The following is a 17,696-nucleotide window of genomic DNA, read 5'->3' as shown; positions in this document are numbered from 1 at the left end:
TTTCCTTTGTCCTCATGACTGTTTATAAAGCAATTGGTTATTCGGTGTGCTTTGGAAACATGATTTGGTTTGGTTTCTCTTTGTGAGTTTCAAAGCAAAATATATTTGATAACACCCAATTTCCAAGCCGTTTGCTGTATCAATATCTTTTCTCAATTCCCGAGCCAAATATTTTACGACCCGTCACATGCAGCTGTTTATAAAGATTAATGTTTTTGCGCACATCCTTGAAACGTCTATATGCATGCAACATTGTTTTTTTCAATTTTGTTCTTGAAATTCTCCCAAAACAATGGTGAAACTCAAGATTTCTGGGTTGCATACAATAAGTACTGTGGTCAGTAATCACACTCACTACAACCTGCTGATTCCTGAAAAGAGTGTGTGTGTGTGTGTGTGTGTGTGTGTGTGTGTGTGTGTGTGTGTGTGTGTGTGTGTGTGTGTGTGTGTTGTTGTTCATAAAGCACAACATTTTTCCTCTCTGCTGGCTCCTCTCCCCCCCACTCTGTCTGTTTCATCCTCGCTCTGCCCCCTCCTCATACAGTGCAGCACCATCCCCCTCCCCCACATCTCTCTTTCTCTCACTCTATCTGTTCCTTTGTCTCCGGATGTGTCTGGGCTGTGATTATGTCCAGACAGTGATTGTCTCCGGATGGTGTTTGTTTCCAAACCGTGTTTATCTCCATCCACGTCCAGCGGTGTTTGTCTCCGGGCGATATTTATAGCACTACCCTAGAAAATGGATTTCAAACATTACTTTGTTTCCATCTCACTGTTATTCCATGCAGCATCATTTTGATGAGACAATTTGAATCATAATTAATGCTCCACTGCATGTCTGCCTTCCCTTCATCTCTCCTCATGCTACCTTCCCTTCCACCACCTCATTCTACCTCCCTCTTCGTTCCCTCTCCCTCCTCTCTATTTCCCCCTCCACCCCCTCTCTCCCCCTGTTTCTCTTCCCTCTCTTTTTCTTCAACCCCGCCGCCACCCCCTTAGTTATCCCGTCAACGAAGCGACGGGTTGTATTTGCTCGTCTTAAGCATAATTTGGTTCACTTATCAGGCTAAACATGGGTACAATAATGAAATGGGATGGTTTAATGGAGAATGATTTTGAACACGTAAAAACAGTGTTCTTTTCTTCTGTTTTGCATTTACTTGTTTCGGTGAGTTAAAAACAACTAGATAACTTTTCGTTGTCATGAACAATGACAAAATTCAGTGTTGTGTTGCAAAATTATTTGGGGCAGACATGATGTGTACAATTGAGAGACCGGGACAAGATGAGCACTCAGGCTGAACTCAGATCACATTGATCCTCAGATTCCAGTCCTTGCTTTGAATTTCAAGCAACAACCATTGCTCTTTGCAGTTCTTCTGTCTCTCGGCTTGTATCCTTCTTCAACATTTTTAAGTTGAGTGCTGGTCTGCCCCATTTCGTTCTTCCATGTTCAGGGGTCCAGAGTAGAACATTGGAAATGGGTCCGTTTTCATGGCAGTCGCATTGGCCAGCAATCCTGAGTGAATAAAATGGAAAAAGGGATGAGATGAGGTGGACGATCAGATAAAGACAAAAAGTTGGAGAGTTCAAAATCTGGATGGGGGAGGGGTTGTGGGATACTGATGGAGGAAATGATCAAGGAGAAAGTAAAGACATTTTTGGATTTAGTGGTGGAATGAAAAACTCATCATTTTATTTGTATTATTCGAGTCGCCCCTTTAGTTTTGTCATGCTGAACGCTGACGCAGATAAAAAAATTTATTTGTGCCTCAGAAACCAAAGCATTATGTTTTCGGGTTGTGCGTTCGTCCGTGCTTCCGAAGCAGATTTTCATTACTGTGATAACTTGTGAACCCCTGAAGGGATTTTGACCAAACTTGGGACATCTATGGACTGTGATGCAAAGATGAACCAATTCCATTATTAGTTCACCTGGTCAAAGGTCATGTGCCCTTTGAAAATTTTTTTGCAAAAAATAGAGAAGGAAGCATCTGATGTTTTCTCTCTTCTACTGATCTCTTTTCTCTTTCCCACTCCCTCTCATGTGACCTTTAATTGAGGTCAAACTCAACATTGGGTTGACATCTCACATGGGCGAAGGCATCGTGGGCACATTCACATCAAATTCTTTTTTTTCTGAAGTTGAAATCTCATTCTTTTTTCTAGTTCACATCTGATGAAGAAAAAGACACCAGCACTGAGAGTCTGCTGAACAATAACAAAGGTAAGACAAATCTTCAGTTTATCATAATAAATGTCATTGTGTGTCAGTCAGTGTGGGTCTCCTCCATCACTCCAAAACCATGAAACCTCGCACCCTGAAACTTTTCAAGCATACCAAGGCAACTCCAAGGGTGTGCATGAATGAAAATTGGGTGTCTGAGTTTATGAAAAGACCCCTTTTGAAGATAATTAAAGACCTTATGTAATTATATTCTTTATCAAGGCTGATCCTTGGTCACCATGCTGTCCCTCGCTGGGGTCTTCATTCGCCATGTTTTTTTGGCCTGCTCAACAATGCATTGACTTGGAACAGTCCGCAATGGTTTCTTAACAACAGTTCTTTTTTCACTTTCCTCACTCGTATCATTGAATGCCTGATCATCATATCTATGAATCGCTGAATACATTGCATTGCTTATAAACACCCAGAGATGCCAGTGTTCATGGCTATATTTCATTTCCACAAATGCCATAACCTCTGGAATGTCTTGATCTGAGCCAAATTTCAAAATGAAAACTCCGGATTTGAACCGATCAGCAGTTCCCACTGCTAAAAAAGTGTTCATTTGTTCAGTTCGGAAATTGCTTGACATTCCAGGCGTCTCCGGGTGCATGGTGTTCATGTGACCGATCTGCGATTGCTAATCCACAGATGCCAACCCTCCCGATTTCATCGGGAGGCTTCCGAAAATTCACCCAAACTCCCGCCCTTACGATCACTATCCTTATCCTCCCGAAATTTTGATATTTTTGCACTGTTCACTAATCAGAATGTACTAGTATGAGAATTGAATGAAAAGCATCGTCTGCTACGTATAGCATGTGGTAACTCCATAACGTTCGCTGCTACCAAATTGTACGTAAAAAATTGCAAATTCAAATGAGGAGCAGCGAAACATTGGGTCTGGATCTCGCTTATGCGATCATGCACTGAGATTTAGTGCATGCGGTATGTGTGCAATACAGTGCATGCGGTATGTATGCACAGTGTATATGCATGCGATACGCTCACTGCATGCAGCTGGGCCCCGTACCAGCCCGGCGGTCGTGACCACCGTGCGGTGTTTAACAGCCGCTAGAGTTCTACGAGTCGCGCTGCAGCTGTGGAACATCGACTTCGAAGTTACCGATGCTTCAAGCCCTTAATGTTGATTACGAAATGGCAGAAAAGAAGCTTACGAAGACCAAGAAATGGTCTCAGAAGTACAAGACCGAATACAGTCTCCAATACCCGTGTATTCGAAAGTCTGAAAGAGGAATTCATCATGCGTATTGTACAGTATGCAGCGTTGATATTTCAGTTGAGCACGGAGGTCGCGATGATATTCGGAAGCACGTTGGAAGCAAACGGCACACAGACATTGCAAAGGAGAGATCTTCGAGCACGAGTACCGGTACACTTCTGAATTATTTCACCAAACAAGGGACAAGCGAGGAAGAGGATGTTACCCGAGCGGAACTTCTCTTTAGTGGATTTATTGTGGAACATAACTTGCCCATATCAGTCTCAGATCATGCTGGACCTCTATTTCAAAAGATGTTTCCAGATTCAAAAGTTGCTTCAAAGTATGGATGTGCAAGAACAAAAACTTCAGCAATAATTGGTGAGTTGTCAAATGTTACTGCTTCATCTATTGCCGATATTGCTAGACTAGCTCCATTTAGCCTAGCTACAGACGGTAGCAATGACAGTGGTGAGGCCCAGCTATATCCTGTCCTGATTTCGTACTATGACAACAGTGCTGGGATTGTGAAGCAAGGTTTGCTAAGTTTGCCTGCGTGCAAACAAGATTCCACTGGAGAAAACATTTTCAAACTGCTTGATCATGAGTTCAGTGACAGGAAAATTCCGTGGGGAAATTGTGTTTCCTTTTGTGCTGATAATGCCTCTGTCATGGTGGGCAAGCACAAAGGACTCGCTGCTTATATCCACAAACAAAATCCAGAGTGCTACATCATGGGATGCCCTTGCCATATGATGCACAATATGGCCAAGAAGGCGGCTCAGGCCTTACCCATTGAATTAGATGACTTTCTCATCGATATTTACTACTACTTGGACAAAAGTAGTAAACGCGTCAAAGGAGTGAAAGCACTGCAAGAACTCTGTGATGCCCCGACACACAAGATTCTGAAGCATGTCGCAACAAGGTGGCTGTCCCTTGGTCAGTGCCTAGACAGGCTGATTGAACAGTGGGAGCCACTTCGCCTCTTCTTCAAAGAAGAAGTATGAAGAAAAATGCAACCAACTGTAGCCAAGACTCTAACAACGAGCAAGAAGGACGGCACTGTATCTACTGCCAGTACTGGCACTGCAGGATCAAGCACTAGTGGAGCAGCATTCACCACTACCACTGCAGTATCTGCTGCGAAGAAGACAGCAGGGACAGCACCAAAACCAATGCTGAGAGCAGGTAGCATCACCGGCCCTTCATCACGTTCATCTACAAAGCAGATCCCTTCAGAGTCGAGAAAGACTGTGATAGTCCCATCTACAGGCAAAGAAGGACCCAAGTTAAGTTCTGCTTTTGCCAAATCACTTGATAGAAGCTCAGCAAAACCTTCGAATCAGAGGTCTTCTTCCTTGGCTGCACCTACCTCAAGCTCTCTCCTCAAACGTAAAATTGGATCTGGTACTACGAGTCTGACCTCTTCTGCTGGCAGTAAACGCAAGTGTGATCGCCCTGCGGCTAAGTGTACTACGAGTTCCACAACTAAAAGCGCATCTTCCTCAAACACTGTGCAGGAATCTAGAGAAAAACGTGTCAACAGGATGTTCTTGTCTCCACAAACAAAACTCTATTGTTTCTTCCTTCGATATGCTAACAAGCTTTTTGAGAAGGGGAATCTTCTGCTCCAAAGAGACGAACCCTGTATTCATCTCCTGCACGGAGAATTGAATGGTCTTCTGAAAGATATCTTCGTACGGTTTTGAAACCATCGGTGTCATCGGTTGCTCTGGTAAATGTACCCTTCTCTGACAGAAATCATCAGAAGAATGATGAGGACCTCATGATTGGGAACGATGCCAAACTGTATATAAGGGAACAAAGGAGTCTCAAGAAATCCACCTTCACTCTGAGTGAGTCATACATCCAAGGTTTCTTCAGTGCAGTTCGCTCATATTATGTGAAAGCCTGCAATTACATCTTCAAAACCTGGCCGCTAGATGATGAATTAGCCAAGCATGCTCAGGTGCTGGATGTTAAGCTACACCAAGAAGTGGGGTTTGACTGTGTGGAGTTTTTCATCAAGAAATTCCCCTGTCTGTTCAGTGGCGGTGATAGTGACATAGACAGTCTTGAGAGTGAATTCGCTCACTACCAGGCAGACGCCTCCATAGCTACAATTGCAACTGAGACAGTGAGAGTGGATGAGCAGTGGCATCGGATTTCACAGCTCACAGATCCCTGCACTGGTGCCAAGAAGTATCCTAATTTGAGCAAAGTGATGAAGGGAATCTTGGTCATTCCTCATTCGAACGCATCATGTGAGCGGGCACTCAGTCTTGTACGGAAGAATCATACTGAATTTCGTCCCAATTTGAGTGTCAAAACCCTGGAAGCTCTCTAAATTGAAAAACTAGCTCATAGCACCCCTTGCTACCAGAGAGAATACAGCAAAGACATAATCAGAAGGGCTAAAAGAGCCACACAGCTGTCACTCAGCAAAGCTGCCATGGAAAAAGCAAGCAGCAGTAGTACCAGCCAGTAAGGTAAGAAAAATATTGCTTCTTTTGTGCTTTTTGTTAATCTTTGATTGTCCCCTAACTTACTAATATTAACATACATGTAACATTAAAAAGTGCACAATTTTCCCCTTTTTTTGTTCAAAAAGTGGGAATTCTTAACATGTTAAATGCTCCAAAATAGGGCTCAGAGGGCACTAGAGAGCGTCTAGAACCCCAGAGCTTCCAGGGCCTTGAGGCGGGCCCTGGACCCCGCCGCAAGGGTCGAGCGCTCCGCGCTCGAGATGTGCGCTTCGCGCACATTATTTGGTGTCGGTTGCAAATCCTCCCAAATTCTGATTTCCAAAAGTTGGCATCTCTGCTAATCGCATGCCAAGTCGGCTGTTCCTCATCATCCATTTCATTGGAGTGCTTGCTTAAATGCTTAAGCCACTTGGTGAGCACTACAGAAGCTGCTTGGTGCTAAACCATGGCCATGCACAGCAATCGTATTCGCACTGTCACTAAATATATCCATCGACTTGAACAAAGTTCACGTCCTAGTCACCTGCGTTTGGCCCCGCATTGTCATGCAAGTGGTCCCTCGGGCGGTGGCTCGGTCACTGAAAATGTGCAATCTTGCCTGGGTTCGAATCCCAACCCAGCTATAAACAGTCATCCCGGTGTTTCACAGGCAGGGTGATTCATTAATGTGTGCCGTCTCTTGGATGGACATTAAACTGGATGTCACATCTGTCGGAATCACTTCTCTCCCCTCACTCCGGAATCCCCATCTCTCCCATCCCCTCTCTCACATCTCTCCCTCTCTGACCCACCCCTCTCCGTTTCTCTCTCCAACCTTCCCCTCTATCCCCCCTTCTCTTTCACTCACCCCTTTCCTCTCCCCTTCCTCTCTCTCACAACTCTCCCCTCTCACCCACCCCTCTCTGTTTCTCTCTCCAACCCTCCCCTCTATCCCTCCCTTCTCTCTCACTCACCCCTTTCCTCTCCCCCTCTCACCTCTCTCACCCACCCCTCTCACCCACCCCTCTCTGTTTCTCTCTGCAATCATCCCCCTCATCCCTCCTCTCTCTCCCACTCCTCCCCCTCATCCCCCACCCTTCCCCTCCCAGATTCACAGTGAGCCAACCAAAGGGGTGCAAAGTTCGCTGCATATGTGAGCATACATGCAGGCTGGCCTTTGCCAGGTAGATAATAGCGTGGGTTTTAAATGCTCCACCCGGTTCTATATCGAACCCAGCAGGTAAAAAGAGAATTTGGCTGTTCGGGTGCGTTTTATCACCCTTCCCTTCCCCTCATACTGCCTTCCCTTCCCATCACGCTGCCTTCCCTTCCCATCACGCTGCCTTCCCTTCCCATCACGCTGCCTTCCCTCCTCCTCCCCTCACACTTTCCTCTTCCAAAATCCCCTCTCCACCCCCATGGACATCTCCGGGCAGTCTCTGTGTGCTGTTTTAACGTACGTCGTTTTGTTCAACACTGCACCATCACTCCCCCTCCCCCCTCTACCACCCGCCCCCTTGACCTTCTCCAAAAGTCCCACTGGCAAACGCAAGATGAGAGCCTTTCCCCACATTTCCCCCTCCCCATCCCCACTTCCCCCATCCTCCTCGCTCCTCCCTCCTTCCCGTTATGTATCGCGACGTTTAGTGAGGCGGCGCTCTTCCCCCGCCCTCCTCGCTCTTCCCCCACCCTCCTCGCTCCTCCCCCGCCCTCCTCACTCCTCCCCCACCCTCCTCGCTCCCCCAGATAGTCATGATCCTCTGATAGTGTTGCATTTATTGGGGGTGTGGCAGTGGCAAGTTATGAGGCCTTCACTACTATTTGTCTTTTAACCATGTGTGAATAACCTGTGGTGGGTTAAGTTGTTCCCAGTGTCTTACCAAGGGGTGGGTCATGGTGGGAAGTTGGGGTCTCGCCTTCTCTGTTTTAGACTGCACAGGGAAAGGTGTTTTGTCTACGTGTTCCCCCATGTCAAACTGGGCAAGTCCGGGTTGGAGGGGGTGGGCAGTGAGAATGCTTCTCTCCAATGTACAGGGGAAATAATATGGCTGTCAATATGTATGAGGTGCTCCTTGGACCATTCCTGGTCTGTTATTGAAGGAGCGGAGGAGTGAAGAAGATGAAACGAAAGATATAAAAATAAATTGCCGTTTGTTTTTGTGCACATAATACGTAGATTATGATTGCTCATAAACCATTTCAATAGTGAATCTTCAAAAACAGCAAAATTCCAAACAATTTCCAGAGAGACCTTGTGTTGAGGTCCAAACCTGCAGAAAGCCTTTTTGTTTTTTTCACATTCCAGCATACCCAGAAAGTGTAGATTCATAAATAAGTTCTCACAAATTTTGATAATTATTATTAGTTTGGAATGAGCACACAATTTTATTTTTTGTGGATGTTTGTGTTTTTTTTTTTATCTGTAGTGAAATCATGGAAGAAGGCGTCTTTCTTCAATCGATTGAGAAAGAAGATCGGGAAAGTGTTCAGCAAACGCCCATCTTCAACCTCAGAAGATGAGAAGAGCGCTTAGAATGGAGGAGGACTTTATGAGCCTGACACTTTTGTGAAAAATGTAGGTATTTCTGCAAATGCTTGGGTGAATTCCCACTGCGTTATTAATTTGCATCGTACATTTCATGTCAATTCCAAGAATGGCTTTAGGTTTTCTCCATTGTAATACGTACGATCCATACCTTTTTCAATTATTGACTTTTACCTCCCCCCCCCACCACCCCACACCCCTTCACTCACGTAATATATAGATTACAAACAATACGTTTCATTCATGAGTCATCAAGAGCAGCAAAAACCCAAACAATTTCCAGACACATGTGTTTTAGCCAAAAATTGTAGAACGCCATATTTTTATACCTCTGGTGATGAAGTTGCTGGTGGTATTATGTTTTCAGGTTGTCCTTAAGTCACGTAATTTTTTTGTAACCGCTTATCCGATTGACACAATTTTCACCATAGATGCAACTACTCATGCATAATTTTTTTTTTATTGATAATTATGATGCCATCGGTCACATGGAGTGGCAGCCATGTTGGAAAAACAGAAAAAACTTTGGAACTCTGTATCTCCGAAACTGCACCATGGAAAAAAAAATTGAAACTTGGCACTTGGCAACTACTCTGCATGGGGAATAAGGATGATTTGACTGACATCATCGGTGAAGTGGTGTGCCAGTCAAAATTCGACACATGGAATGCTACATTCAATCAGTATGAAAGTTTGTGAGGTTCATTTCGTGCTTGATTGGTTGACAGAAAAATTGATGTGAAACATGTTGCTTTACATGGATCAAAGGAAGTGGATCATAAACGCAAAGTTTGTTTCGATCGCTACAGCGGTTTCCAAAACATTTAAAAAATATTTTACTTAAAACCAAAGTGGCTGCCACACCATGTGACTGATGATGTCATTTTTAAGTCAATCTTATGCAGCAAGGGGAGTGGATCATCACTGCAAAGTCCAGTATTGATAGGTTAAACGGTTTCAGAGAAATAATTGTTTAATTATTTCCTTAAAACTAACGTGGCTGCAACATCATGAGGTTTTTTTTGGAGGGTTTTTTCACCAAAGAAATTTCACTAATTTTTGACCACAGATATGACTACTCGTGCAGAATGTTTTTGTGCTAACTATGACGTCATAGGTCACGTTGTGTGGCAGCCATGTTGGAAAAAAGGGAAAAACTTTGGACCTCTGTATCTCCGAAACTGCTAATTGGAAAAAAATTGAAACTTGGCACATGTAAAGTACTCCCCATCCATTGGAAATAAGGGTGCTAAGTTTTTTTGTTTTTTTTTGAAGTCATATGTGGCTTCATTATGACGTCATAATTGCAGATGTCAAATGCTTTATCCGATCAGTATGAAAAATTTTGAGGGTCATCTGGGGCGAAATTGTAATTGGCAAAAAAAAAATTCTGATCAGATTGAGGTGAAACTTTGCAGGTATGATCACCTATCCATGAGGAACAAAAAGTTCTCCATCTGTGATGTCATCAGTCACATGGTTTGGCATCTCTGATATTTTGAAGAATAAACATTTTAAAATCTTCTTCATTTTAATAAAATCATTTTAAAATAAAATGGCGTGACAGATCGAGGGACAAACTTGGGGATACCAGGGTGTTAGTGAATAATTAATAGGTCACATGGAATGGCAGCCACATTGGTTTGAAGGAAATTCTTTAAAATTCTGTCTCTTGAACTGCTTCATCAATCAATGTGAAAAGTCACAGTTATGATCTCGTAGACATGTGGAATAAATGTTTGTTTTAAATTTCAACCTGATCGGACGCATGGTCTGGCAGCCAGAATTATTTAATATTTTAAATAATTATTTAAATATTCCATGCCCATCTCAAATGTCCGTTTCTCAATTAATGATTTTTACTTGCCCCTTCATTCACATAAATTTGTGGATCATCTGTTATCCAAAGATCTGTCCTGTCCTGGATCTGTCTATCTCGGATGTCGTTTTTGCACTCCTAAAGCGCTGGCCAGAATGAGATGAAACTTGCTGTTTGTTATCGGGGTGTATTTGGAAATGTTGCTGGTGGTTGAAGAGATTTCACAGCCCTGTTTTGTTTCTTTCAATTGAAGCCCTTCGCATTGGAGAGCCAGGAGCACCAGCAACAGCATCATCCAGGTGAACAATCATCTGCCATCATCGAGGTTCAGTACGATTACTTTATTTCTTCATTGTGTCTTGTTTTTTATTGCCATTTCTTAATTTTTAGCTCACCTGACAAAAGTCCAGGTGAGCTAATGCGATTGAGCAGCGTCCGTCGGTGAGTGAGTCAGTCACTCAGTCTGTAAACACTTCAGTCATAATCGTTTTAACCAAACACACAATTTTGATGAAACTTGTCAACAAGCTTCATATCTGATGCCGAACAAAAGTATTGTTACAGCCATGGGTACTGAGTGTATTTTGAGGGGTTTCATCCCCGTTTCTCCTCGGAAGAGACTGACCTGGGGCCACCGCTCACAATTAACTTTGTGGTCCGGTGGGTTGCTTTGCAACCATGAACGCCAATCAGTTAACCACGAGTTCCAGTGTCCACCGTCAAATTTGCTGTTTCACCAGAGGTCACATGGCTTCCTGAATGGGGAGCATGCCCTCGGTGATGCACCAATCTTATCTTGATTAGATCTTAAGTAGGTGGCCGAGCATTCACCGCTGGTGCATGCCGACTATGACAGGTTTGGGAATTACCTCCCAGTCTCATCAACCTTAGCGACTATGAAAAGTGAAAACAATTTAAATTAAAATAACCACGCGAAGCCGTGTTGAAGTCGACGAACCTCATGTTGCCCTGTAAAGGGCCAGACAGACGTCGTGTTGCCCAATTAACATGGGCAGACAACAGAGGTAACGAGAAACTAGTTGGTCGAATTAAATCTTCTTAATAATCCCAATGAAACCTATTATGCATTATAGCCGTCCGATGCTTCCTCATAGGCCATTCGACCAATCAGTTATTTTGCACTTGATGACCCTGTAACCTTGACCCCAAGGTGAAAATGTGAAAAAGGGCTCAGACGATCTATAGAGAGCAACTAATATTATCATCGTGTCAAGTTCGAACTCAATCGGCTGAGACATCTAGGAGGAGATAGAAAAATAAAAATTGTTGACTGATGGATGGACCGACCTGAGGACATCGAACAGTTTTATTAGCTCACCTGTTCGAAGAACAGAGAGCTATAGCGAAACCCCTGGCGTGAGCGTCAGCGTGAGCGTGAAAATGTTAAAGTTTTTGGTGCAAGTTATTTAGAAGCTTGCCATTCATTTAATATGTGTACTGGGATGCTGATATTTGGCATGGAGGTTCCTTTGGGGTATATTATTGGTGTGGTGAAGTTGAAATTTAAAAAATAATTTTAAATGTTTTAAATTTTTGACCTGTTTTGAACTTAACTTTTTTGTAGCACATCAACGTTAAAGTTTTTGGTGCAAATTATTTTTTAGAAGCTTGCCATTCATTTAATATGTGTACGAGGATGCTGATATTTGGGATGGAGGTTCCTTTGGGGGTATACTATTGGTGTAGTGAAGTTGAAATTAACAAATGATTAAAAAAAAAAAATTTATTTCAACCTATGATGGTGTCAAAGCCACGCAATGCTCGCCTGTTTATACGAGACGCTTGCCATTCATTTAATGTGTACTAGTTTACTGATTACAATATACAAATACATATATTGCTTTAAAATTATTTGGATCAGACTTCACTGCAATGCTTTATTAAAAATATTATTAGACTAGTCTTTTAAAAACGATAAATGTATGAACAGGCGAGCATTGGGTGACTTTGACACCATCTCCCTGGTTTGGTCAGTGAGCTAACCTAAAAATCAGGGTGTAAGTGAGTCTGCAGGGGGTTTGATTGACTGTTGCTCCTGATCCAGTTGAGCTTCAGGACAGGCGGTCCGATTTTTATTTACATCACCATCCAGCTATTGACTTGATGAAAGTATATTTACGCCACAGAATAACTGAAATTGCTCAATTTTATCGTAGACGCAAGGATGATTGAGGGAATTTGGCAGATTGGAGGAATAGGTTGACTGAGGAGTGGATAACTAGAGGGGGAAATGGGTGAAAAGGTATGGGGTGGTGGAATATAAATATTGCAGAAGTAAGTGAAGGGATAGAGGAGTACATTTGCAGACATTGGCTGCAAAGGACCATCTATCTATTCCTTACAAGTCCAGATTCTGGATTTTTAACGTCTGTAACAGGAGACAAAGCAGGTAACTTATTAATTACCTCCACCACCAAAGGTGGATGGAGGTTATGTTTTCACCCCTGGTCTGTCTGTTTGTTACTTGCAAAATCAAACATTTTTCAAGCATATTGGTCAGTCAATTTTGTTATTGTCTGACTCTCTGTCTATCAAAAAAAACAAAAAAAACTTCCGCTTCTAGGTTTGGAGCCATGGCAGCTTCTCTCAGGGGTCTCTGCCATCTTTCTCAAAGTGAAGTTTCTGGTCATTATTTGTCACGTTTTAACTTTATTTTCTTACTTGTATGCTTGGTGTGTGTTCCTAGTTTGGTTTTGTTTGAAAAATCGTGCTATGTTTATGAGTTATCGTCGACCTTGTCTTATTGGGCTCCTTGAGGCCGACTCGTCCTTCCCGTCTCGGTGTACGATCATTTTATTTGTACTCAATTCCTATTTTCCCCACTTTTCTTTATGCCCGCCATCTATCCCTCAAAACTACACACTGTTTCTTGTCTTATATTTATAAAATAACAAAAAAAACAACCTTTTCTTCCCCCATATCCATGGGTTCCGATCCTCCTCCTCCTCCTCCTCCTCCTCCTCCTCCTCCTCCTCCTCCTCCTCCTCCTTCTCCTTCTTCGTCGTCGTCGTCGTCGTCGTCGTCGTCGTCTTCTTCTTCGTCTTCTTCCTTCCATTTGAGCTGACCCACTTTCACCATTACCTTCACGATTTCTTCCTCCAACCTCCCATTCTGCAATCTTATCTTATCTTCAAAAATCCATCAAAAAAAAATTCTTCAGTCTCGCTCACCCTGCTCTGTCAACCATATGTCCGCACCATATTTCCGCAGGGTACTCAAAATCGCCAACCCCCTTCTGGTTAAACTTCCAAAATCACGAATCACTGTTCACCTTCACTCTTTCATTACTTTTTTTTTCCCCACCTTTGGAATAAACTCCCACACTCTCTTGAATCCCATTCTTCCCTCCAGGCCTTCAAAACAGCTGTTCACCACCACCTCTTATCTTCCCCCATCCAAAACCTCTATCTTTTTTCCCCCCGTTAATCCACCCCAAACCCACCTCCTTCAAATTCCCCGTTTTCCTTCCTGAAAGTCCCTGTAATGTCCATCTTGTGTACCCCGTCTTCCCCACCCCACCCCTCTCCCACAGATCTGCTAATATCTCTGTTCCACGTTTTGGCCTTCCCTCTCCCGCCCCTATTGTCTCATTCCCCCCTTGCTGTGCATTGTGTTAGCTCTCATTCAAGCCTCGACAATGTATCCAAAAAAAAATAAATCTGTTTGTCAATAGCCTACAGGTCACAATTTAATCCGATCTTCACAAAACTTCACCAATTTGCAGAGGTAGCCCCAACTGAGAAGCGTATCAATTTTGAGGTCAAGTTTCTAACATCGTCATTTTTCATCCGATTGACTTGAATTTTTAACAGAATTTGCATATTGTGGCATTGAATTGGGAAACCAACTATATTTGAGATCAAAAGGTCAAAGGTGAACTCAAGGCTCACTTCATCGTTTTTGTCCAAGTTTGGATCTGACGCTTGCACCTACTGCTCATTCTATGATCAGTTCCATACCAATGTTGTTCTTTCTTTGAGTTTGTTTTACACTTGAAGCTTTTAATTCACAGGAAAAAAAAACGTTTGCACTATTATTTGACTTGGTTGATTGTTTTGTAACATGACCGGAAGTGAAGGCAGACCATCACCGATGGAAGCTCCACCAAAAGGCATTTTTGTGCAGGTAATCTGGTTTCAAAGGGGGTGAAAGAGGAAGCGTCCTGCCATACTTCGGCACAAAAAGACAAAGGAAATAGTTCCACAAGAAGTGAAAACTCTGGCACAATTTGCATTTTACTTTGCCTCGCAAGTAAGCAAATTTAAAAAGCTCCGTGCCAGGTATGAATTGGTATAAAAAAGAAGTAAGGGAAGGGGATTTTAGGATATGACTCCAAAAGCCGATGAAGCCTCAGCAGCTCCTGTGTGAAGCGGGGCCATCGCCGTTAAATACAAAACACACAGGAAATGGTGCTTTGTGCTGAGGCGCGGCGGTGATGGCAAAGAGTTAACCCTCAGCCAGGCAAAGATCCCCGGGGGGTTAATGTTAAGGCAAGCACTTCAGTTATAATCATTGTTTCCTGGGAACCTTCGTTTCACAGGACCTGACTTGTCACCAAAATTTTACCAATTTATCAAATCCCTCAGAAAACATTCTTTCCTTCACCATGGAAGGTCGACCTCAGAGCGGCCTGTGGTGGCCTCAAAACTGAGGATATCCTGAGATATTTGAGGGTTATGTTTTCACCCATGTGTTTGTCTGTCTGTCTGTGAGCAGGATATCTCAAAAAGCTGTGGACAGATTGGGGTATATTTGATGGACAGGTTGGATCTTTGACAAGGACGAATTGATGAGATTTTGAGGAAGATCTTGATCCAATAATTTTTATTATCATCACTGTGCCACATACCTTTCCTCACAAATTGTAAATAAATGCTTTGTATGGAAATGTTCCCAGCTCGTTTTTATCTTTTCCTTCATTGGTGCAGCATGGTTCATATCCTCGCTGAGCCGGGACGTTATCTCCCAACGATCTGTTTTTTCTAGCCGGTACCTCCTTGGGCAGTTACGCTCGGCTGCATCTGATCCGGTAAGATGATCCAGTTTGAACAAGGTGTACGGATGGCGTGCCCCCCCTCCGGTAATTAAATCATGTGACCATTAGGTGACCGGAATTCATTAGACAGAGGACCCTAAGTCACGTGGTTGAGTTATTGGCGTTCATGGTCGACCCGCTGTTTAGTTTAGTGACTCGCTGCGTCATGGAGTTATCCGTGTGTGATAGCCGGCGATTTGGCGAGTCTTGTGGGAACCCGAGGTAGTTCCCACCCCCCCCACCCCCCATGGTCTTCTCACCCCCAGTCCACAACAATATATGTATATAATATATATATATATATATATATATATATATATATATATATATATATATATATATATATATATATATATTGTTGTGGTTACCAGATTCGCAAACCACCATTCAGGTCCCTTACGTGAGGTATCTCGGTAAGTGCATGTGTAGTTAGGCCCAAACCCGTTGTCTAGTGGGAATACATGTCATTTATGCGAGCTGCGACTCTTCAGGATAGCCGTTTTTCTTTTACTATCTTTATTTTGGACCAACCGCCATGATCACAACCACAACATCAACCACCGACCACAACCACCGCTTCACCACAACCGCCACGACCTTCACGTCACACCTCGCAACCGTAGCATCGCCACCGTTCTTGCCCCGCTGTGGGTACCGGTGTTGGACTCATGCAGAACGCGCGTCGAACAGCGTGTACAAAATCACGGATTTTGTGCTTCAAAAACGGATCAAAAACGACACACGCCCACTTTTTGCCGTCCAATCGGTGAGCGAGGGGCGAATTGGCCCCGCCCCCAGGGCGATCGATATATGCAAATTTGTGGATCAAAAAGCCTTCACGCCCACCTTTTCTCGGGCCAATGCGGAGCGAGGTGAAAGGTCAAAGGGAGGGGGTCAAAGGCGAAGTTACGGGGGGGATAAAAGGACGGTGTTCGTCAGTCGGAAAAAAAAGGAGAACGAGAACGAGGAAGAGAACGAGAAGGAGAACGAGTGAGGAGAACGAGAACGAAAGGAGAACGAGAACAAAAAGGAGAACGAGAACGAGAAGGAGTCGGAACGGAGGGGACGAGTGTGGAAGTCTGGAGCCCGAAGCCTGCAGTGGCTGGAGAAGCTGAAGAGAGTCGGACGAGGGGGTGCTCGCGTCGGTGCCAGGAGCTGCACGCCCGAGGGAGGCCGGCAGCGCGACCTGGCCGAGGTGGAGACGCACACCAGGGATAATAAAGATCCTCTATACCCCGAGCATCAGCAACCCCCTCCTGTTTCCCCCCGCGCTGAGATAGTGCGACCAAGGGGGCCCCGTTCCCACCCCCTACCAGACACCGTCCACGAGGCCCGCGGGTTGCGGGGCCATCGCCGCTCCGCGTCTCATCACCAGACGGGTAGGCCCGACCCGGTCTCGGCCTCAGGCCCGCCTCATTCTTGAGGGTATTTCTTTTCCTTGGTTTTGGGTATGTGTTGTCAGCGCCGTCTGTGAAGTAGAATTGTATAAGTGTTGCCGTGTGCTCGGTAGTCGGTATTAGCTCTGCACTGTGTTTTCACTTTTATATTTGCTTTTTGTGTAAATGGAATTGTGTTTTCTTTTTTTTGTGTGCATTTGGTGGAATTGTATTTGTGTGCTTCCCGTGTGCCGCGAATAAATGTGCTTTATTGTTGAACTGTTCTCCCGCTTCGCTTCGTCTTTTCCCCCATTGAACCCTCATCTTGCTTCACGTAAAGGGTTGGTAGTGGGCTGAATACGCCCGATAATTAATCGAACCGTCGAGGTCGACGATAACACCGCTCGGTTATTCTGATAGTACGGAACGGGTCGCTTAAATGGCCCGTGTCCGAAGTCGACCTGCGGCGAGGTACGATCGCCCGGTCTACCCTCCGCGTGGGTACTTAGGTAGGTCGAATTTGGCGAGCAACCCTATCCCACGCGGGGGCTGATTGGCTCGATCGCGGTGAGACCGAAAGGTCCACCCGTGACTGGTTCCCGGCGTTAGTCCGAGAGGGTCACGACTGGATTGTCCGTCCGGTGGGCGACGTGCCGCGATTCGAGTTACGTGGCCGTCAGCACGCCGGCGGGCGCGGAATCCGCAACAATATATATATATATATATATATATATATATATATATATATATATATATATATATATATATATATATATATGTTTGTATTATATATTGCTGCGGGCCTGGGTTCGCGGTGGTACTTAGAGGGTTGGGGGTATCCCTGGTTGCCCCTGGACTCACCACGGATTGAGGCTGTCGCACACGAATAAGTCCATGTCACGGCAGGTTGCTAATCGACCAGAAATGCCAACAATGTAATCACGTGATCCAGTGTCCTCTGCCTGATGACCATTTAACTGTGG

General features: G+C 44.3%; 1 protein-coding gene across 1 annotated transcript in view; it reads left to right on the top strand.

The window, feature by feature from the left end:
- LOC147017522 (uncharacterized) overlaps positions 1-17,696 on the top strand; it is a 236,010-nt gene that overhangs the window by 159,876 nt on the left and 58,438 nt on the right. The window contains exons 15-17 of the mRNA XM_085847979.1: positions 2,170-2,227; positions 8,344-8,444; positions 10,535-10,606. Coding sequence (XP_085704105.1) covers positions 2,170-2,227; positions 8,344-8,444; positions 10,535-10,606 — 231 coding nt within the window. The remainder of the gene's footprint in view (positions 1-2,169; positions 2,228-8,343; positions 8,445-10,534; positions 10,607-17,696) is intronic.

Source organism: Eptatretus burgeri, chromosome 11, assembly GCF_056783735.1.
Source record: "Eptatretus burgeri isolate ZD-2024b chromosome 11, Ebu_testis_v1, whole genome shotgun sequence".
Classification (NCBI taxonomy): domain Eukaryota; kingdom Metazoa; phylum Chordata; class Myxini; order Myxiniformes; family Myxinidae; genus Eptatretus; species Eptatretus burgeri.
Note: the sequence above shows the minus strand (reverse complement) of the source record. Positions and strands in the feature narration are given on the sequence as shown.